Raw genomic sequence first — 22,402 nt, 5'->3', positions numbered from 1 at the left:
TTGAGTAGTGGGGAAGTTTGGGACTCACCAGATCAGTTTATAGCTGATGAGCATTAAGGTTTCTAACCATCGGAGGAGTGAAGTTCTGGAACAGCCTTCCAAGGGGAGCAGTGGTGGGTAAAAAACCTAACTGGTTGCAAGACTTGAGCTTGATAAAATTATGGAGAGGTGGTATGATGAGATTGGCATGTGGCCCATCTGTGACTGCTAGTAGCAAATATCTCCAGCAGCCAGAGATGGGACACTAGATGGGGAGGGCTGTGAGTTACTACAGTGAATTCTTTCCCAGGTGTCTGGCTGGTGAGTTTCACTGACATGCTTGGGATTTAACTCAGGGGTTCCCAAACTTTCTGCTGGCACAACCCCATTTTAATAAAGTGTTTCCTGCCAGGACTCCAGACAACACGGAGGGCACCATTTTGAAGAGCAAAATGGCATCCTCCACACAGCATGACCTTGCAGACACCATACATGTGAGATAATGCCTCATGGAGGTTGCCATTTTGTTCTACAAAAGGCATCATCCTTCGCACAGTGTGAGCTCGCACATATATTGCGTGTGAGGTCATGCTGTGTGCAGGATGACATTTGGTGTCTTCCATGCATCGTGACCTCGTGCACATCATACATGCGAGGCCATGCTGTGCTGAATAAAATGACATGCTCTGCGCATTAGGGATTGCTGCGAACCCATCCACTGATGGCACAACCCCTTTTGAGGTCGCAACCCACAGTTTGGGAGCTGCTGATCTAACTGATTACCATATTTGAGGTTGGAAAGGAATTTCCCCCCCAAGTCAGATTGGCAGAGCCCCTGAGTGATTTTTACCTTCCTCTGCAGCATGGGGCACGTCACATGCTCATTTGAACTAGTGTAAATGGTGGATTATCTGTAACTTGAAGTCTTTCAATCGAGATTTGAGAACTTAAGAAACTCAGCCAGAGGTTATGGATCTTTTACTGGTGTAGGTTGGTGAGGTTCTGTGGCCTGCGATGTGCCGGTCAGACTAGATGATCACGATGGTCCCTTATGGCCTTAAAGTCTATGAGATCCTGCTGTTATCCCAGCCAGCAGGCCATGTGTGCAGTAGTTCTTCCTCACAGTGGAATCCTCTGACTTTAATACAACTAGTTCCAGAGCTGCTGCAAGTAATGAACAAATGAGGGGCTTGATCCTGCTCCCATTGAAGTCAACAGAAAAACTCCCATGGACTTAAATAGAAACATAATTGAGCCTTTAAGCAGCCAGGAGGTTCAGCCCTTGATGGGACTGCAGCTGAGAGGGAGTTTATAGAGCTGCTGCTGCCGCCACTGCTGTCTGTACCCCAAACTTTGTTCAGAGACTGCAGCGCTGGCTTCCACGCTCCCATCAGAGGAGCAAGAATATGCCTTTTACCCTGCTTGTTGGAACTGGTCTCTCTTGTTTGTTTGACCCTCTTGTGTCTAGAGTATAAACTAGTGTCAGCAAAGTGGGTGAAATAAAGCAACAAGACCCAGTTATTATCCTACATGCATCATTTCTGTACCTGAATCTTTTACTCTGTTGATGCTGAAACAGTGAAGAGAAATATAGCAATAATTTATGATTATAGGGGAAAAAAAAATTCAGGATGGAAACTTTTGACCACAAAGGTCACATCTTGAAGGTGAAGACACACTGTCTTCTGGAATTTACCTGTCTTCTGGCGAGTTACCTGTTACAAATGTTAGTGTACTAAGATTGTTGTGACTTAGGAAAGGGGTTAAAGAGTATGTGTTGAAAGTGTGGACAGAGGTGATACTTGCTGCACTGACTTTTCTCCACTTCTCCCCTAATGACAGTTAGATTGTGGTTCATATAGCTTTTCTGTAGTCATGGGGTAATTGTCCACAGTTAACAGTGGACGCCTCAAGCTATTGCAAAAAGAGAGCCTTGTAAAATTGGTCTGATGTAAAAATAATCAGAGATCTGGACATCTCTCTCTCTATATATATATATTCCCTTTGCACATTGCTTAAGTTAGTATTTGCAGAACTTTGCAATCTGTATAGATCCCTCTGTAGATTGTGGCATGACTCTTATCAGTTAAAAGGGATTTCACTGAAAGTTGTCTAACTTGTCGTCTAGCACCTGTCTCTGTCTCCTCCCTAGTTCTGTTTCGGTGACTGAGATAGAGTGTAATTATAATGCCCTTCATTAGTACTGTACTAGATAAGGCCAGGCTCTTACTTCCCTGGAATGTCCTCCTTGTTCTTGCTTAGAGTCCTAAGGAACACATCTTCTCCTGCCCTTTCAAACCAATTCCCATTGCTAAGGCCCTGGATTGTAGCAACCATCCTTCCAAACAAATGGCGGGGTCTCCCTTTGAAGACCACTAATGCTACTCTTTGATCAGGCTAAAAGGAATTGCCTGAAGACACTCAGTGCATAGCACAACCTCTTCTTCACCCCAAAGCTGTCTTTGGAGTCCCCCCCCCAACCTTTCCTGTTTTAGGAGCAAGAATATGGGTTTGCTGGATGGAAGTGCAGAACTCTGCCAGGAGATCTCCTGGGCAGGCCACCCATGAATTAAAGCACTTATTTGTCTATTCATCTATGATTTTTTTGCCCCCAGATTCATTTGCGTGGGTGTGTTCCCCTTTTATTAGAGATGAAATCCATCTGGAAAGTATCTGCCTCTCTGAGAAGTAGGCTTATCTGTATTGTCTTGCCTTCCCCCTTCCTTCTGTGTTGGCTCTGTTCCTTCTCTAATTTTTATGCTTTCCTCTCTCCCCATAGGTTCTGTTGTACTCTTCCCCTTCTTGTTGTGTATTCCCCCCCTGCCTCAGTATTCACAGTCCTCTATTTCCCTCCTTTCCCCCCACCTTCTGTTCTTTGTTGCTTCTCTTCCTCACCCTGTTCTTACTCCTTCCATACTGAATGCTCTAAAGCCTCATCTACACTACAAATCCAATCACATTGGAGGACTAGCATGGTTCTGCTCATTAGTGTAGAGGACTATCTAAGGCATTAGCACACTTCATGGGTATGATTAGGGGCCACATACTTTACATAACAACTGTACTTTTACTGTGTTGGGGGAATGACCATACTATAATCTAGTCCCTCCCAGATCTGGTTGTATTTATCATACAGACAGAGCCGTTCCTTCTCTACCTGCTCCAAGTATTAAGAGCAAGGTGACATTTATAACATTTCCTATTTCTAGAATGCTGCAGTATTAAATCATGCGGCAGGTTTATGCAGGGTTATCAGCAGGGACTAACCCTGGGACCCTCAGCAACACAAGCACAAGCCCCTGCCACTTGAGCTGAAGGAGTAATACAGTTGGCTGTCTGAAATAAGATGTCTCTTCCCTTCACTGGGGCCAACCACCAGGAAAATACGTGATTATATGCTGTAAATCAGCATAGTGGTCTACTGCCAGCATTTCAGAAATTGTATTAGTTTCAGTGTATGTGAAGATGGAGTGGGGCAGCAAGACAGAGAAAAGTGCAGACATTCCATACTGGCACATATCCTCTTAGTTTGAGATTTGATTGAGAATATTTGTTAGAATATTTTCTTGAATTTATATAAGAACTTCTCAGACCCTGCATTTTTTCATTCTTCTTTCGGTGTGTGGCTATGGATCTGGGGTTCGATCATTTAGTTTTGGTGTCCAGGCAGCAGCACTAGGACCTAGGTGAAAAGGGAGTACAGAAATATTTAGCTTGCCTGAGTCAAGACAAAATGTTCTCGTAGCAGCCACAGGAAACCCCAAGAACATCTCTGAACGAGGACATTTGAGGTTTTTTCTCCCCCTGCAAACTTTTTATTGCACTTCAAAGCCTTTTCCCCACCCCTTTATAATGTTGTTCTGTAGTTCACACAAGATGTAAAATAGCACAAAGTGATCACTGTGCTATGGGGATTAATTTTTTGACGAGTTTCCTGATTCAGTATGTGTGATGGCCATTTTTTTAATGATAAATGTGAGAGAACTCCAAGTTTGTGTGGGACAGAGGTAAATCAGTCTAAATGAGCTCATCTGATTAATGAGGAATAGTTAATTATATCCACAGCTGCCACCTCTATATCCACCTGCATTAGATTCCACAAAGGCAAGTGCCCTGTAGAACCATACCCCACAAAAATGCAACTTGGGGGGTTTAAATCTATAAAGAATAAGCTGCATTTAGAGTAGAGTAGATAAAATACTATTTTCTATTTCCAAATTTTTATTTTCAAGAAGCCTACAGTATTTGCTGTTTTATATAAAGTGTTCACTGGAAGAAAAAACATGTTTTTCCATTTGTAATACAGTACAACGTGAACTTTTCACTTCCTCTCAACAGCACAGAAAGACATGTCTATTTTGGTATTATACATACATACAAACAACCCATGTACAATACAGAGCTTTATTTGTTTCCTTGTTTTGCTGGTTGCAGTAACAAGACTGTCAGCATTGGTTTGAATACCACTTGCATATGACTTAAAAAACAAACAAACAAATCATCTCTTCCTTACAGAAGGAGTGGGGTGAAGTCTTATGGTTATAACAGGCAACTGAGATTCAGGATTTCTAGGTTCTATTTCTAAGTGATGTTGAGTTGCTGTGCAACTTTGGGCTAGTCACTTAGGCCAAAGTTTTTAAAAGCAACCACAGATTTTGGGTGCTCAACTTGAAATGCCTGGGACCTGCTTTTTAGAAAGGAAGAACCCCCCCCTAACTCTTACTGGAGTCAATAGGAGCTATTGGCATTCAACATATTTGATGATCAGGGACAAGGTGTGTCCAGTTTGCCACCCACAAAGGAAGCACTGAGTGACCATTTCTGAAAATGCTGGCTGTAACCCCTTTGTGCCTCATCTTACTTATCTGTAAAACAGGTATAACAGTTACCTTATAGGTTTGTTGTGAGGCTTAATAATGAATGTTGTTAAAGTGCTTTGAGCTCTCTAGACCAAATATTAGATTATATACCCTCATTTAAGAGCCAACTACTAACTTAAAATTAAATTGCAAACATAACAAAGCATAACAAACATCTTTTGAAACAGGTAATGTACATGTTGGATAGGTAGTAATTAGATAGACAAAGGAGTTGGTGCTGGGAGGTTGTAGGTTTAGGATTAGGGATTGAATCCAATCAGCATTAGGTTGCAGCCAGAGATTTGATGGCACAATTTAATACTTCATCTGTCACTACCAAGTTTGCACTCGTTTTTGTTCTGTAATTGAAATGTTGGTAGGTGAACAGGATAATTTTTTATAGTGCTGAATCAAAGTGTAATACATATTTCAAAAGCAATAGACTCAGGTTACCATACACTTATGTCAGAGTTTTGTAAGTTCTGGTGGTGTGATGTGCTGAGGAAAAATGGTCCAGTGATTAGCGGGTCAGTTTAGGACTTGGGACTGATCTGCCACAGGCTTCCCATGTGGAGCTGAGGCTTAATTTCTCTGTGCCTCAGTTCCCCATCTGTAAAATGGAGACGATACTGTGAGGCGATATAAAACTACTCTGCAATATCCTGGACAAACCTTATGGAATTAAGATAATCATTACTGAATTAAGATCAATGCCTTTGGGAACCATTGTATTAAAATGCAGTTGTTTGCATTATTGGGCGATTGTATGTAACTTGGGGTATGTTAATATTCCTCTGGTTACTAGCCCTTTGAAGCCACCTTCCTGGAGAGACTCACATAGACTAGTTTAAACTGGATTCTCCACGGACCAACAGACAGAGAAAGGATTTTTGGACAAATAGCCTGGTTTTAAACAAGCTCAGGACCACTGGTCCATGGAAGACCCCAGTCCTTAGGGAAGAATTGGAAGGACTTAACCTATGTGGCCCATAAGGCTAGGTGCTAGTTCAGAGGTGAGGTTGCTGTGAACTTGTGTCCCCTTTGCGAGGGGTTTGAAGGACTCACCTGCTGGAGCCCATGTTGAAGGGATCTCTCATAAGCTTATTAGCATGCGTGTAGGTTCTTTTATTGTTTTAATATGTTTACTCTGTAGTGCTATGCTTTTATTTTAAGAATAAAATGGGCTTGTATAGGTACTACTATATGGTAACTTATAACTTGTTGACAATTACTCTATCAGTCTCTGAAGAGAAAGCAAGCAGGCCTGCTTTGGCAGAGTCTCTCGCTGCAATCACAGTATAGGCAGGGGAATGTGCAGCCTGGAAATACCTGGGTCAGAAGGGAGTGAGATGTGTGTCTCCACTCGAGAGGTGATGGCCAGGGGAGCTGGAAGCTTGAGAATGGGTTCCCTTGCTGTCCCATAGAGGAGGATACAGGTGTAGTTGCCTTGAACTGTGACAGATATTACTATCCTTCTTTCCAGGGATGTTGTGAGCTAGTCAGATACATATGATACATTTTTCTGGGGGAAATGTAAGTACTTAGATATGATATTCATAATCTGTTTGATATGAAATCTTTCAGCATATGACATGATGTAGGTTTTCTGAGTATGTAGAAATTGTGTGTTAACTATACTGTGAGACATGTAATATTGTATACTACTGTTACACTATATTAGACATAAGAAAAGGAGTACTTGTGACACCTTAGACTAACCAATTTATTTGAGCATAAGCTTTCGTGAGCTACAGCTTATGCTCAAATAAATTGGTTAGTCTCTAAGGTGCCACAAGTTCTCCTTTTCTTTTTGCAAATACAGACTAACACGGCTGTTACTCTGAAACCTATATTAGAAATGGATCCTTTGAATAGGAGATGGAATTTTATAACCTAGTAAAATTGCTTTGCACTTTTGAGATATTTTAAAGGGATGGCCAGAGTAAGGCAAGGGGAATTTGGTTTCTTTTGGGAGATTTTCTTTTTAATTGGACTTAAGTTTGGAGGTATATTGCCATTATAACTATGGAGCTGGGTCTTTTGCTCCATAGCATTCCATCTTGTCCACAAAACAATTGATTTCGTTTCCTCACATCCCCAAGCCTTAGAAAAGTTAAAGAAACAGACTTCAAACTCTTGAAATTTATTGGCCATAGAACAAACAGTTGTATACATTATGGCAAAGTAAGAGCAGATTTCGGTGTCTTGAGTCACTGCCTCTGCATTAAACAGCAGCTCCCTTCTAATATTCTGTGTACAGTCAAAAAAGAAACATGCCAGCAGAGAGAAAAGACTCAGCAAAAACAAGGAGATCTAAATATAGAAATCAGTTAACATTTTCTCCTTCAGTTGGCCCCGCACAGTTCATTATCACATTCTTCTTCCATTCAGTGCCTTTGCCCTCCAGGATTTGGACTCAAAACAGCAAAGGTATCCAGGTCCTGAATGATTGATATTACCTGGCCAATTCAGGCATGTACACTCCATTGTGAGTAGAAATGATTGGGTTTTTTAAAATAACCTTCCCTTCCCCTTTAAACAAACAAGTTATTCTCCAAGTCTTTAAAACTTATGGTATTTCATAAGTTACAGAAATCAGGCCCTGCTGAATTATTACCAAATGTCTACGCTGCAGAAGACTAAAAGGATTTACAATTTTGTGGTTGCAACTTACTGGATACTATTACAGAGCCACCTGGTGTGGATTTAAAAAACATGATGCAGCTGGGAACACACTGATAAATGGCAGCGTATTTAAAAATCAATCCTGAGTGTTGTATATTTGTGTTGTCTTTCAACACCAGTGATCCCAAAGCTTTCAGCCTGAGGATGGAGTGAACCCCAGCAGCTGCTCTATTGGCTTGTACCTCCACTCATCTGCTTCCAGTTCTTCTACTAAACCAGCTAGTTTTTCCATCCGAGCAACTTGTTGATCTACAAGAAGTCCAAAGATAAACATTGTTTGCAACAGCATTTCACTTAAATCTTTTAATTAGATGTATTATCCTTTGCAGCAGGGATGTCCTTCCCTAATAATCTAGGCACTAGAAAACAGTTTTGCTCCACTGTGTCTGACTAGTCTGAACATTAAAAAAAAACATGTATTGATATTTTCCCTATAGAAGCAAAGACTTCATCAGATCATACAAGAGAACAGACTTCATTAACCTTCTTCAACGACTAAAAATATATATGTCAAGCGTGGGACAGGAGGTGTACCTGCAACTCTCTGAACATACTGAGGCGCTAATGTGGATCAAAAACTGCAAGAGGGAAACACAAACTTATTAGTGTAAGAAGCCGAAAACAATGTGGGGCTATTTTCTTTAGCATAAATAACTGGAGGCCTTAAATGCAACTCACTGGTATTTCTCTGTATGTATATAACATAACGTTTGAATGTTGCAGCCAATCAATTCCAGAGAATGTTCAATGGCATCAATGGCCAGAACCCTACTGATCTGGGCGAAAACTGGAAATCTTAAAGGGGAGAAATTAGGGGATACCTGGAGACCCTGCCATCTGATTAGTACAGCCACAGATTCAAGTACCTCTTCTATAGAACAAACAATTGCTAGATGGCATAATAGTATCCCATCTCATCTCTGCTCATGCTCCCAATAGACTTTACCATGTTGACAGCGTGAATGACTTATCTCCCACACCAATAATAATGGGGAGTATGGAGGTACACACAAAGTCCCTGATGTGGGGATGGGGAATAAGGAACACAACCTCTGGCAGGGGGGAGAAATCAGGGGAGCCTGGTATGGGGAAAGGCGTTGCAGTGTAAATGCTTCGGCTGGAGCCTGGGACCTCCCCCCTCAGGGGGTCCAGGAGCTTGGGCTCCAGCCCGAGCCTGAACATTTACACCACAATTTTACAGCCCCTCAGCCCAAGCCCTGAAAACCTGATTCAGCTGACACAGGCCAGCCATAGGTGTTTAACTGCAGGGTAGACATGCTTAAGGCCAGAAAGTAAGTCTGTATTGCAGCCAATTTGTAAGGTTTCTGCTCTCTGTTCAGACCTCACTGCTTGTGTGTACAGTACAGCATAGAGCAATGGAAAAATGAGGTTAGAAACGCTTATCTGCTCCCACCCCCACCGTGTGTGAATTTAATTCAATATTTGCATCACATTTGAAGGACCTAACAATAGCCTCACTTAGTGCTAATTCAGGAAGTTAATTTAAATAGCCATTCTGCTTTTTGTGGTTCACGGCACAGTATGGTGCTGGCCTTTGCTATATCCTCCTGCAGCTTCCACAGTAAACTTATACACACGTTCACAAAACGTACAACACTTGAGTGCTTACCATGTTTCACTTGCTTTAATGTAGAGGCAACCTGATAGCTGAAAACGGATTCACAAAGGAATCTTTCTGAGCCATCTGTAAACAGAAGAGAGAGTGATTTAGTCTTTCCTAAGTTTTATGACTGAGAAGCTTTCTATAATTTTTATGTTCAGAATGTGCTTTTCCTCTGCTCACCTACTTTACCAGAATAGGACAGTGTCTAATGTGCAGCACTCTGGTCTGTGTGTCAGGAAGCCGTGGGTTGAAGTCCCACACCAGGGCTTTGACTTATACCCAGTGCTGACACGGAAATGGAGCACAGAGTGGGTGTGCTGCTGCACTGTTTGGTATCTTGGTACCCCTTTTGCCTGCTTCTCATGGTTGCTGTCAAGAGGGATGTGAAAGATGCTATGGCATTTTGATTAAAAGAAAATCTTGGTCTCTGTGCCAACAGTCTTTTCCTTAATAAAACAAACGTGAATAATCTACAGCCTGAGAACTGTTGCTGAGTTCATAAAAGTTGTTGCATTTGCCCACATAGTAATGGCTCTTAAGATCTAACTCTCATCTTTAGGACGTCTTTTGAGATATAGTTCGAAAGGTGCTCCATAAAGCTCAAGTTTTCCCTATATTTCTGAAAATATAGCTAAAAATTAGTTGAGTAGCCTTTGTATGACAAATGACAATTCGCCTGTCCAAATACAAAATGACATAAAATTTCATCCTTTAAACTACATTGGTTTATTGAAAGTGTAACAGAAGCGCTGCGATTTCAGTTAAGATTTGAGTGTTCTGCAATGCAATTACAGGACCAAATACTGTGTCAGTGCCAGACAGTGCCCTGAAAAATGGTAGGAGAATCATAATTGAAGACATTGTAGAAACTCAGCTGTGGATGGCTTTTTGGAAAATTGTAGGGTGACTGACTTGTGTTCATAATTGAGAATTACTCCTCGGCTGAGGGCAGTGCAATGCAATATAAAAATAAACGTTTAGCACAGATGGTTTGTAGAAGGTGTCTCAATTCACAATCTCTGCCTGAACGAAAAGGGAAGAGGCCGCTGTCTCCCTTTTTAGCTGATAATTCATATTAGCACTACAGCGTGCCACATCTCAGCCAGTCGTGCACTTTTATCATATAGAAAGCACAATGAAAGGAGACCAGGCTCTAGAGAGACGTAGTACTTGACACAATCTGTACTTTAAAAAAATATATATATATTTTTAAAAATACAAACCTTAAAGCAAGCCATGGTCCATCAGCCTATCCATTACATATAGACCATATCGTCTTTGCTAGATGCAAATATAGACTCAATAAATCAGAAAAGGGATACCTACACTGGAGGAAAAAACTGGGCCTGATCCTGCAAAGTACAGAGCCCCACCGCTGTCAACTAGAGTTTAGAGTACACAACTCATAAGAGTGTCTTAAGCTCTTCAGTACCACCTTATCTCAACCCTGACCGTGCATTATTGCTTAATATAAAAGGTCTTCTCAGGGAAAACAATAGTTATTGCCTCATTTGTATGTAAGCCTTGCTCTATCGACATCATGGTTTATTCTTCCATTAACTGATTCTACACCTGTAGGCAGGGCTTCCAGTTTACACCACTTTAAAATATTTTGTTCAGCAACTGAAAGGGCTATAATACATAGCCACTTCCCTAAGGATGATAAAATCTAATTATCTTCAAGTTCTGAGGTAAAAAAGAGTACATCTGGTGCCACACACAGATTACTGAATATGTGGAACAACAGATAACCTTACAGTGGATTACAATTTCATGGTTAAGTGATACTCCCAGCATTTATTATTCTATATGCAACCCATTTAAAATAATTCCATTTTGTGTGTGCAAAATGTCATTCTAAAAAACTAAGGGAAAAGGAGTTACAATTCTTTGGATCACTCCAGCTCTCCATCCGCACAAAGAGAGAAGCTCTCATAAATACTGATCGCTAATATGTGTGGCTATTAGGATAAATAATACAGTTAAGACATTTATACATATTCTTTGCTAAATGAACTTTAAAACCAAAGGACAGAATCATCCAAAGAAAACACATCTTTCTTCTGCCAGGCTATGTTCTTGTGCATCAACTAAGATGGCCAAGCATTAAAATATATCAATTTATTAACAACGTCCTTCACTATCTTGTCATGTCTTATTGCTTGTAATGTAGTACTTCAGTACCAGTTTTAAAAATGAGCGGCTAACTAAATCTGACAAGTTAAGTACAGATTTCCATTCTGAAATATCCCTACTAGCCAGGCTGCGGGAGGCATTCAGCTCAGAAATCAGCTTTCATTGACCTTTTGCAATTATTCCCCCCCCCCCCAGGCCTACTTGGTACTTCATGGGTCACTGAAGAAATCCCAGAATGTGACACCACAAATATCAGAAACCTTATTGCAATCTATAATACTTGTATTATCACAGAATTGTCTGTACTGAGTTCTCCTAAGTCTAGAGTCTCGAGGACATGAACAGGCTGGAACTTTCCATATCACATTTAGCAAACTCTTCACAATAAACTAATGTTAAATCTGATCCTCTTAAAAAGGATGGAGATGCTCCAAACAGGAAGTGACTTATACATTACCAGATGGAAAAGTCAGGTTGAACTTAGTCCTCAACCTAATAAGTATGTAATAATTCTAGAAGAGTCTCTTCTGACAATGGGAGCTAATAATAAAGACATGTTAAGAAAAAGCATTTTATCCTTGTTCTTAAATATTGATGAGGGGTTGTCTATGTCACCAGACAAAGTCTACAGTTAATTTTAACTAACTTATTTAGTTGTGTGAACATGACAGGAGATACTTTCAAAGGCATCATACCTATCAAATACATAATTCTGGGTGTGACCTTCATTTTATTTCTTTCAGTTCATCCCACAAGGAGAAGAGTCAGCAGTTGCCATATGCAGATTTCTAGCAAAACCTCTAACAAAGCTTAATAATAGTCTTCAGTTTTGCATGTCACTTAATATTCAGACATCCGATTTTCCCCCTTCCCTTTTCATGCAAAACTCCCTCTCCCACGGCCTGAAAAATCCACTTGCCCAGGGACAGCAGAAAGCCAGATGTCTTGTCTGCGGATGACTCAAGTGCCTCTGCATGAAGCATTGTCAAGCTGCAGCACAATGAAAACTAAGACTTTTCGGCCTCACTGCAGCTATTCAGAACCCAGTGGGCGGCAGTAAAACAGATTGGCAGTTCATTTTCACTTTGCTGTTGCTTGAGAAACTGGGCAACAGCAGAGACAGACAAAGCAATGCAGTGAGTAAGAACTAAAAACCAACCTGGAGGTGGCATAGAGCAGTGTTTCTCAACCTTTTTGATACTAGGGACTGGCTTGCTGTCTTCCTAAACCATGTCAGGTAGATCTCAGGGACCGGTGCTAGTCCATGGACCGGTTATTGAGAACACTGGCATAGAGTACTGTAGCTCCCCACGGCAGCAGCCAGGAGGTCGGGGAAGAATAGGCTGGTAAAGATCCATCCACCTTCATAGTATTCAGGTCACTCGGGTGGAACAGAAATAAAATGCTCCTCCCTTCCAGCAACCAGAGGTGGAGGGGGGAAAAGGAGAGGATCCAATTTATTAGACATCTACAAGCTACTGGATGATACTAAAGCTTTAATCAAATTGCAGGGGCAGCACCATTGTAGAAGTCCCAGGATCCTCCACTATCTGAGCAGCACAGTAGTGGAGAGAAGTTGGCTTCTTACCTAGGCCTTGCCCCTAGACAGTAGGGCCCCTCATCTGTCATACCAAGCTTTGGCTAGTGGTTTAGTCCTGTTTACTAGGTGTCTTTTCTAGCTTTGTGTGCGATTGGATAGAAGTGAGTGGACATAAGTGGAGCAGGCCGGAAAGATTGATTGAATAAGCACAGAGAGAGAGCTGACCAGCAATATAGGGGGGAGAAAGAGAAAACACAATATGGTGAAACAAGACAAAGAAATGAAGAAATGGACACTGAAGACATGTGCTAAGTTTATTAATAGAAAGTCAGATAAGTACACTATCTTTTAAATTGCAGGGTTAGTGGTAGTACAGTATCCAGGGCCGGCCTTAGGGAAAATGGCACCTTGGGCGAATTTGCATTTTGGTGCCCCTGGCCCCCATGGGTTCCCCAGGCTCTCTTCCCTCCCTTCACCCCAAAGACCTGCTCCCCATCCTGTGCCCCTAATCCCTGCACCCCCTTCATTCCCAACCCCTGCATCCCCCTCCTGCACCCATGTGGGGAAACTGACCTGGATGCACGAAAGCAGCTGGCATTGCTGCTCACTCCCCACCCCCGGACTGCTGCTCCTCTGCCCCACACACCCCTAACGGGCTGTGAGGGAGGGACCGAGCGAGGAGCAACATCAGGGCTCCCGGCATCCATGTCATTTTCCCCGCCTGGGCTGCCTCAGGAGAGGGCCCGAGAGCAGCAGCTCCTGATGCTTCACAGCACAGCACAGCTGAGGAAAGTGATCTGGATGCAGGGAGGGACCCCTGGTGTATGTGCTGGAGGAGGAGGAGGAGGGGGGGGGGAGGGGAGAGAGAGAGAGAGAGAAAGAAAGAAAGAAAACAGCTAACAAAAGCCAAAGCTGGCCAAAACATCAGCCATGTGCTGCTCCCACTAAAAGGGAACCATCACACTATCTCATCCTTCACATTTCTCATATGAACAACCAGGGCTTGAATTAAATTTTTATATGAAATTGGGGCAAATTTAAAAACTATTTAAAACATTTTAAAAATAAAAAATATGAAATTTTTTAAAATACATTTTAGTGTCATTATTCATACTAGTTTTGCTAGTCTTTTCCCCAAGTCAGAGGCATGGAGACTTGGATCAGGACCAGCTGTGCCTGCAAAAGACATCCCTCTCCAGACTGAACCCCCTGAACTGGACCAGACCCACATCCCTCCCTAGAACAGGAGCGCTGGTGGGGGGATGGGTCAGGGGCAACTGGGGGAGGTCCAATCTCCCCCACGGGCACTGGTAGGGAGATGGGTCAGACGGTGCTGGATCTCCCCCAGGGGCGCTAGTGGGGGGATGGGGTGAAGGGACTCCAGTTGTTCTCTGGGGCCTGGGCTGAGGGGGCTTATCTGGAGCAAGGGGCACCCACTGGTCGAGGTGTCCAGCCACTGTGTGCCGGTGCTGCTTCCTGCACAGCAGGGTCCAGGACCCTCATGTTTCCCAGCCTCAGCATTTGAATAATAGTAGGCGTGGGGCTGGAGCATGGAGCGGGAGCCCCATGCGCAGCACCCTCCCACCAGCTCTGCCCCAAGCCTGGCAGGGGCCCCGAGAGCCTAGGGAGGAGGCGGGGGCTGAGCCATGGGGGACCCCAGCAGTCCGTGGCACATGGCAGCCAGAAACCCCCCGGTCTGCCACCGAGTCTCCCTCCCCCCTTGCTCGCTCCACCAAGTGGTATGAGCCTGGGGGGGGGAGGGGGAGGAAGGGCAGAGTAGAGCCCCAGCGGCTGCGGGGTCCTCTCTGCCCCCGTCACGAGCCCTCAGCTGGCGGCCAGCTGGCTGAGAGGAGGGAGGGGGCAGGGAGAAGGCAGTCCTGGGCCTGCCAGCCGAGAGGAGTGGGGTAGGAATGCTGTGCTGGGTGGAGAGGAACCAGTGCTGTGGCTGCTTGTCCGCAGCGCACAAGTGGAGTGCCGAGCCAGCGCACGGCGTCCTCTTTGGCGGGCCACCCTGGGTGGCTGCCCTGGCCGCCCACCCCAAGGCCGGCCCTGACAGTATCTTTCACTCTGGTCAACAGAAGATGAGTGGAGTTTTTAAGCCTTGCCCACTGTCACTATTGGGAACTTTGCCTGAATAAAGGCTGAACAACAGGGCTCAAGGAAAGTGAATTTTCTACAGACTGAATAGAAACCGAACATAGGCTAATGTATATACAATCCTTAGACTTCACCTGATTTATCTGATATGGCAGAATGTGATTATTCTGCATTACATCTTTTATTTATTTTTAATCATTTGTACAGAGCCTATCACTTAAGCAACTAGACTGTACTTACAGAAATGCTACAAATCCATAAACATGACATCACTCCTTTTTCAATTGATTTTAAGCAAATATTAAACTGGAAGCAAGCTAAGCAGAAGTTAGCTAATCTTCTGGCAATCCCTGGCTCACTCAGAGTTTAAACAATCAAATATATTAACTTTCCTCTATACCTTGCAATTTCCACAAGAATAATAATAACCCCATGCAGGTTAAAATTACTCATGTATCTTACAAGCATCTTAGAAATAAGGGAGTTCACAATATTGTCAATAACATATGACAAATAACATTATTTAAATCTGCTCTTGGTAGTACTACCAGTAAATCCAAAATCCCTTAGAGAATCCAAGGGTACATTATTTAAAAAAAATTCTAAAACTACCTGAAAAAGATGTACAATTGGGCGACGTTTATGAATATTTTAACTGCTTTCTTTGAAAAAAAGGTCACCACATTATGCAGCCAGCACACTAACAACTGCATCTATTTGAAGAAAGAACGGTGTGGGATGTTATCTACGAAATTAAAAGCCTAAATTAAATGAAGCATCTTGTAATGAGGATAGCATTAAACTGCTGCTGCCACTCAAAATAGATTAGTCACCATGTTATCGGGAACAGATCAACCGAAAGCTAAATCAAATAAATGTACCTTACCTCACATCCTAAACGGCTCCTAAAGTAAACAAGGGGAGAAAATTTTAAAGGTTGGGGCCTTTTGAGAACCTTGCCACCAGTCCTGGAAAATCCCATCCCAGGATCCACTTCTATTTAAAAGGGATGAATCAGAGGCTGATCTACTGTTTACCATTATCAGAATACCATTGTCATACTGGCTCATCTTCCAAGCCTCCTTTGCAATTAAAATGCCCTCTACTGTATTAGTGATGTGCTCAAATAAAAGGATATTAATGTTCATTATGTTTTATTTTAATACATATGCATCCCACCATGTCTTTCAAATGAAACACTGGTATTACCAGCCTACCTAGGCCCTTTAAGCCTACATACCAAAAATTCTATTCTCTTAGCTGAACCTTCTGAAGCAGAGTCACCCATCAAGTCAGTAACTTGAAGTACTTCATAATTTTAATTTGTTTTGAGGGCTCATTAAGTTCTGTGAACAAGTCTTTAGTCAGAATTATTTCAAGTCTGGCATACAGACTAATGTCTACAAATCTTAATTAGTGATATGGCATAATATGTAATTAACTACAGTGCTATCAGTACCTAGCACATCAACTAACCTAAGTAGTATTAGGTGACGATTTACTTTTATCTAGTGCCTTTCATTCACAATTATACATACAGCTCCACTGAAAAGCAGTCACTTCCAAGGTAGAAGATTGTAACTGACACATAGCTCACTGCACAACAGCAAAGGGAGGGGAAATTCAGGCCATGATATTGAGGCAAACAAACACCTGGGCTTACACAGTCATGGCCCCTATTCTTACATGGTGTCCAATAAGAGCAGACAGATCTCAAAGACCCTCTTCTCCCTCAAGTAAACTGCATGGAATCGGTTTATTTACCCCAGAGAACAAAAGCCAGAGTTGACCCTGTTTGGATTTTAACCTGTAGTTCCACAGAGTTTAGGTGATGCTAATGCTTAGATCACCCTAACCACTGCTCCTCCAAACTACACTGAAAGAGCAGATCATGTCAGTGCCATAACTGACAATATTAGTGCTGCTGTACAAATATAGGGCATTGACTTAAATGGGAGCAGGAGGAGACCCATGTATTCTAATGAACACAACACACTGTGCTATACAAACCCCCCAGCGCTACAGAGCTAAAAGCTATGAGTTTCAATCACAGGCAAGCTGTGTTTCCCATAATCAACTGAAGGACCCTTTTGCCTGCCCTGGCACTCCTCCATTCTACAGCTAAAAAGTAAGAGGAAAAAGGCAGAAGGCAAATAGAAAAACAACAGGGCAAGTGGAGGGCTGGTCAACTGAGCAGTTTTATGTATTAAAACATAATGAACATTAACTTCTTTTCATCTGAGCACATCACAAATTATTCACCATTGTCAAATATTGTAAAATATTCCAGCAAGGATGATCTGATAGGGGGTGGCCTATATTTTGGATTGCATCATGGTGCCATCTGTTAGCAAGTCTACTTAAATGTCTTCATCACTGTTGGGGAAGAAGGTGAACTAACTGAAAGCTGAGCATCCTGGTTGGCTCAAATCTTAAAGATATACATACAGTGTTGATTTTAATTTGTATACTAGGCCATTAATTTACATAGCAGCTTACAAAGGACATTAAGCAGGTTAAAAGACACAGTCCCTGCCCCAAAGAGCTTACAATCTAAACTGACTAAACAAACATACAGAAATTAACTCATAAGGGAGTGGGAAGGCAGAGGAAGATTCACAGTCATTGAACTGCCTCACCCAACACAAAGAGAATAGATTCATAGCCATTAAGCTGCTTGAAGAGTTGGCCTGCTGCCTACCTAGCATAAGTGCATTTTAAAATGACTTTTTTTCTTTTATAGTTGCTGTGTGTTTATTTCTGCTTAATTTCATTTTTCTTTTATTTTGTAACTGTTCAGTCTTGAATAATGTTCACATTTAAATGTTAACATAACATTGCTAAAAAGGTAATAGTAATTATTCATTTTTTTAGAACTTTAATTGTGTTTTGCATTTTTCTGAGTTAAAATAACTCAGGTAAGTAACTTTTTTGTAATTAGGCATATGTATTTATCTCAGGCTAGGCCTATCGGAGAGCATAAAAATCTTATTTTTTTTTGTTATTGCTCTAATAAATTAGAGCCTTAAAATATTTGACCAGTCAACTGACCAATTATTTTTGAACCAGTCAAATGCCCAACACTAGGAAAATGAAAGCAGTTTACTAACCTGCATATATCATAAGAGCACACACTCATATCTAATTGGAGATTAGATCTAATTTATGATTAGATTTTAGACAAATGCAATGGCATTTCAGATACTCAAATGAAACATGTAAGGCCAAGTTCATCCCTGCTCTAACTCCACTGACTTCAATGGAGTAACAGCAGGGATGCTGAATAATGGGCAAATTCAATCTGAAAAGAGCCCATAGGCCAGATCCATCTTTGTGATACAGCCCCGTTGCATAAGGTAAGCAGGTGCAAAATGCCCATATGGCATGCATATGCCCCTACCATTGTGCATGGCTCTGCCAGCTTTGTGCCACCTCTGCAAGTCCCCTTTCCCCTGCATGGGCCCAGGAAGGCACAGGATGGTGGAAGCAACCATCACAACTGCAGTGGCCCACTGAAGTAGGAGTGCAAGTTATCCTCAGTGCTACCCTAGTCTATGCTGCGGCCTAAACAGGCCATCTTGGTCCCTGAGTACTGGAGGCACAAGCTGCCTTGCCTTCTGTTTCTGCGCTGGCACGGCCACGAATCTGACCCTATGAACCTAAATAGAAGAGGATTTGCCAAAGAATAATATAACCCCATCAGACATCTCTATAGTAATTTTCAGTTATGAAACCAAAGAAGTAGCTGGGAAAAAGAAGCTGACACAGTCATGCACTCAGTCTTTCCTGTCCCAACTGCTGCCTTGCTTTCTGTGAAGTCTGAGATTTTTGTTTTTATGGGTCTAAAATATCAGACGGTTTAAATAATTTTTTTGAACATATGAAGGAAAAACAATCCTACACCATCTTAAAGTTTGAGATAAATAGGGGTAGATAATTTATCATAATTTTAGGAATGAAGGAAAGAAGATGGTGGCATGGATATACTGAAAGCAGAGATAAACCTAGCAGCTGCCTACTCAGATCTCCTTCTCTTTACAATTAGATCCTTTGGCTGCTTTGTGTCTAAAATGACATTAAGGACGCTAACTTTTTATATATTCTGTAAACTGTATCAACAATTGTTTATTGACAGCAAAATGTGAAACAGCAATCACCTTCTAACATTTCTCCAGCTCCTTTGGGGTACGTAAAGAGGGCTTTCCGTGGTGGGGCAAGTTCCGAAACACTGAACCCAGATCCAGTTACAGAGCTTCCACTGACTCCGCCAGCTGAAGAGGATGAAGAGGAGGCTGCCATTTCTCCCTTTAACCTGAAGGCAACAGAGAAAATGTTACCTTTTCCTTCTCTAACTTAATTTTTGCTAATTCAACACATCTTTTTGCCTACAGAGACCTGGGTTCAAATTAACTCACATTCATAGGTGAAAATTTGTTTGGCGATTCCTATCTTAGTCTTCCACATCTCAAGTCCACCACAGTACTTGGCATCATTGGTTGTCTGATTGCAGGGCGTTATAGATCACAAGTAAGGTCCACAGGGAGCAAGTTCAGTGGCTAAGGTTCTAGACCTTGGCATTATAAAACAAGTAACTGCATGGCTGAGAACTACTGGCCTCTATTAGCAAAAAGAAAAGGAGGACTTGTGGCACCTTAGGGACTAACCAATTTATTTGAGCATAAGCTTTCATGAGCTACAGCTCACTTCATCGGATGCATACTGTGGAAAATACAGAAGATGTTTTTATACACACAAACCATGAAAAAATGGGTGTTTATCACTACAAAAGGTTTTCTCTCCGCCCACCACTAACCCAGGAACCTATCCTTGCAACAAAGCCCGTTGCCAACTGTGCCCACATATCTATTCAGGGGACACCATCACAGGGCCTAATAACATCAGCCACACTATCAGAGGCTCATTCACCTGCACATCCACCAATGTGATATATGCCATCATGTGCCAGCAATGCCCCTCTGCAATGTACATTGGGCAAACTGGACAGTCTCTACGTAAAAGAATAAATGGACACAAATCAGATGTCAAGAATTATAACATTCATAAACCAGTCGGAGAACACTTCAATCTCTCTGGTCACTCGATTTCTGATCTCAAAGTGACTATCCTTCAACAAAAAAACTTCGAAAACAGACTCCAACGAGAGACTGCTGAATTGGAATTAATTTGCAAATTGGATACAATTAACTTAGGCTTGAATAGAGACTGGGAATGGTTGATTCATTATAAAAGTAACCTATTTCCCTTTGTTTATTCCTTTCCCACCCCCACTGTTCCTCAGACGTTCTTGTTAAACCCTGAATTTGTGCTGGAAATGGCCCACCTTGATTATCATACACATTGTAAGGAGAGTGATCACTTTAGATAAGCTATTACCAGCAGGAGAGTGGGGTGGGGGGAGAGAAAACCTTTTGTAGTGATAAACACCCATTTTTTCATGGTCTGTGTGTATAAAAACATCTTCTGTATTTTCCACAGTATGCATCCGATGAAGTGAGCTGTAGCTCACGAAAGCTTATGCTCAAATAAATTGGTTAGTCTCTACGCTGCCACAAGTACTCCTTTTCTTTTTTGCGAATACAGACTAACAAGGCTGTTACTCTGAAACCTGGCCTCTATTAGCTATCTTTTTCACTGAAAAAGTAAATATTTTCTAAGTGGAGCTCTGCACCCTAGGAAGAACTGATATTTGAGGGCCATAATGTGGCTATGTTCAAACTACAGCAGATTTCTTGCATGTATTTTAGTACAAAATGTAGTTCACAATTTTACCACTTGGTGGCACACAAAAATAAAAGAAAATTATGCTCAAATGCCTTGGCAAAATGGAAATATGAGTAGGATCAGAGTATGCATAACTAATTCAGTACAGATTTCAGAGTAGCAGCCCTGTTAGTCTGTATTCACAAAAAGAAAAGGAGTACCTGTGGCACCTTAGAGACTAACAAATTTATTTGAGCATAAGCTTTCGTGAGCTACATGAAGTGAGCTGTAGCTCACGAAAGCTTATGCTCAAATAAATTTGTTAGTCTCTAAGGTGCCACAAGTACTCCTTTTCTAATTCAGTACCGAGCATTAAACTCGATTCACCTTCTGAAGATACTTTTTTCCACCACCCACAAACATGAAGAGAGAGTCTCACTCACCAGTTGTGCAAAAAACCCACAAAACATTCTGCTATAAAATCTAGAGAGCCACAAGACTGTACCCTCCTCACATCACTCCCTGTGTGAAGAAATGCTATGGTCTTTAAAAGGGTCTTGACTCTTCTGCTGCACTTTGCTCCTAAATGTGCTTTTTGTGTTCTATCTCTGTGTTTTTAAATTGCATTTGACAATAATAATGGTTGGGAATTCTTTTGGCAATTTAGCAGTCTGCCACCTGATCACTTTAACTCCTCACACATACACCTCCCACCCTGCCTTTAACACTCACCTTCCTTATTCTTTCAGCATAACAGAACTGCTTAAATATATTTTGATAGGGCATTTGACCTTTATCCCTTTCCATTTGGACACTGAAGTGTCTTTTGTTTTTATTACCCACTATAATTTCTCATCTATCCTCTAAATTTTTCTTTGGTGATGTCTACACTATGGGAACTATAGATCAGCTACAGAACCCAAGATGAACACTGTTGGGTTATAACTGTCTTCTCTCTCTTTCCCTAAGGCTACTGACTCCTTGCTTGTCCGGCCCATTATCCTTATAGGGCCTATACCATCCTCATTCTCTGTCACCTTCACTCACTTCCCTATTCATTACCAATTCAGAACTTCCCTCTTGAAACCCAGGAAAGCTGGATGTCAAGCTCAAGGCAGGAGCAATATATTCATCCACTCTGCGTACCAATTTAAAGTTACATTTTAGCTCAGCTTTTTGGGACTAGATGCGGATTCATCAGCAGTTCCAGGTGTTGAACACAAAGCTCGCTGCAAAGAGAAACTGTTCATGGTTGCATGGATCTAAGCCAAGGTCCTCACAGGTATCTGAAAGCCATTTAGGAAGCTAGAAGAGTAAATATTTTGAGGGTCTGGGCACAATCATATGGCGCAAAGAGCGTCTGAGAGCGGGAGGTGTCCCAGGGGAGCTCACCCCGCCCATACCGGAAGAATAACGGCGGCGGCAGTTTCTACATGGCTACTGCGCACGCGCATGGACGGCTCGAGCAACATAGCGCATGCGCGGGGCAGCGCTCTCCCGCTAAAACTACCACTTACCCCCCCTACCCAACGGCGCCCCGGTGAGCGAAGTGGCTAGGACCGGGCCCAGATCACCCGCTCCGGCCGCCCTCACCCCGCTGCCTCACCTGGTGCCCGGCCGACTTGGCGTGGCGAAGGCGGCCTGAGTGCGTGCGTGCTCACGCTACATGTTGGGCGGGCGCGAGCACGCACGGCCCCGCCCCCTGCGGGGCGGGGTCCGCGAAGGAGCGGGCGGGGCCGGGGCCGGGGCCTGGCCTGGGCT

At 42.5% G+C, this 22,402-nt stretch overlaps 2 protein-coding genes across 3 annotated transcripts in view; one reads left to right on the top strand and one right to left on the bottom strand.

Annotated features, from left to right (window-relative positions):
- Positions 1–3,572: 3,572 nt before the first annotated feature.
- On the bottom strand, positions 3,573–22,351 carry ANAPC16 (anaphase promoting complex subunit 16). 2 transcript variants are annotated; one of them, XM_074958968.1, is made up of 5 exons: positions 22,248–22,351; positions 19,078–19,232; positions 9,154–9,228; positions 7,706–7,772; positions 3,573–3,661 (listed from the first exon to the last, which is right to left on the bottom strand). In XM_074958968.1, the coding sequence occupies exons 2-5, from the start codon at positions 19,217–19,219 to the stop codon at positions 3,655–3,657; spliced, it is 291 nt and encodes a 96-aa protein (XP_074815069.1). In that variant the 5' UTR covers positions 19,220–19,232; positions 22,248–22,351; the 3' UTR covers positions 3,573–3,654. The 2 variants fall into 2 exon arrangements, with proteins under 2 accessions (XP_074815069.1, XP_074815068.1); XM_074958967.1 differs by lacking the exon at positions 3,573–3,661 and having other exon boundaries at positions 6,881–7,772.
- ASCC1 (activating signal cointegrator 1 complex subunit 1) overlaps positions 22,100–22,402 on the top strand; it is a 45,824-nt gene continuing 45,521 nt past the window's right edge. The window contains exon 1 of the mRNA XM_074958963.1: positions 22,100–22,181. The gene's annotated coding sequence lies outside the window, so the exon portion shown is untranslated. The remainder of the gene's footprint in view (positions 22,182–22,402) is intronic.

This window comes from Natator depressus, chromosome 7, assembly GCF_965152275.1.
Source record: "Natator depressus isolate rNatDep1 chromosome 7, rNatDep2.hap1, whole genome shotgun sequence".
In the NCBI taxonomy this organism is placed as follows: domain Eukaryota; kingdom Metazoa; phylum Chordata; order Testudines; family Cheloniidae; genus Natator; species Natator depressus.
The sequence above is the reverse complement of the archived record's forward strand: the minus strand, read 5'-3'. Positions and strand labels throughout refer to the sequence as shown.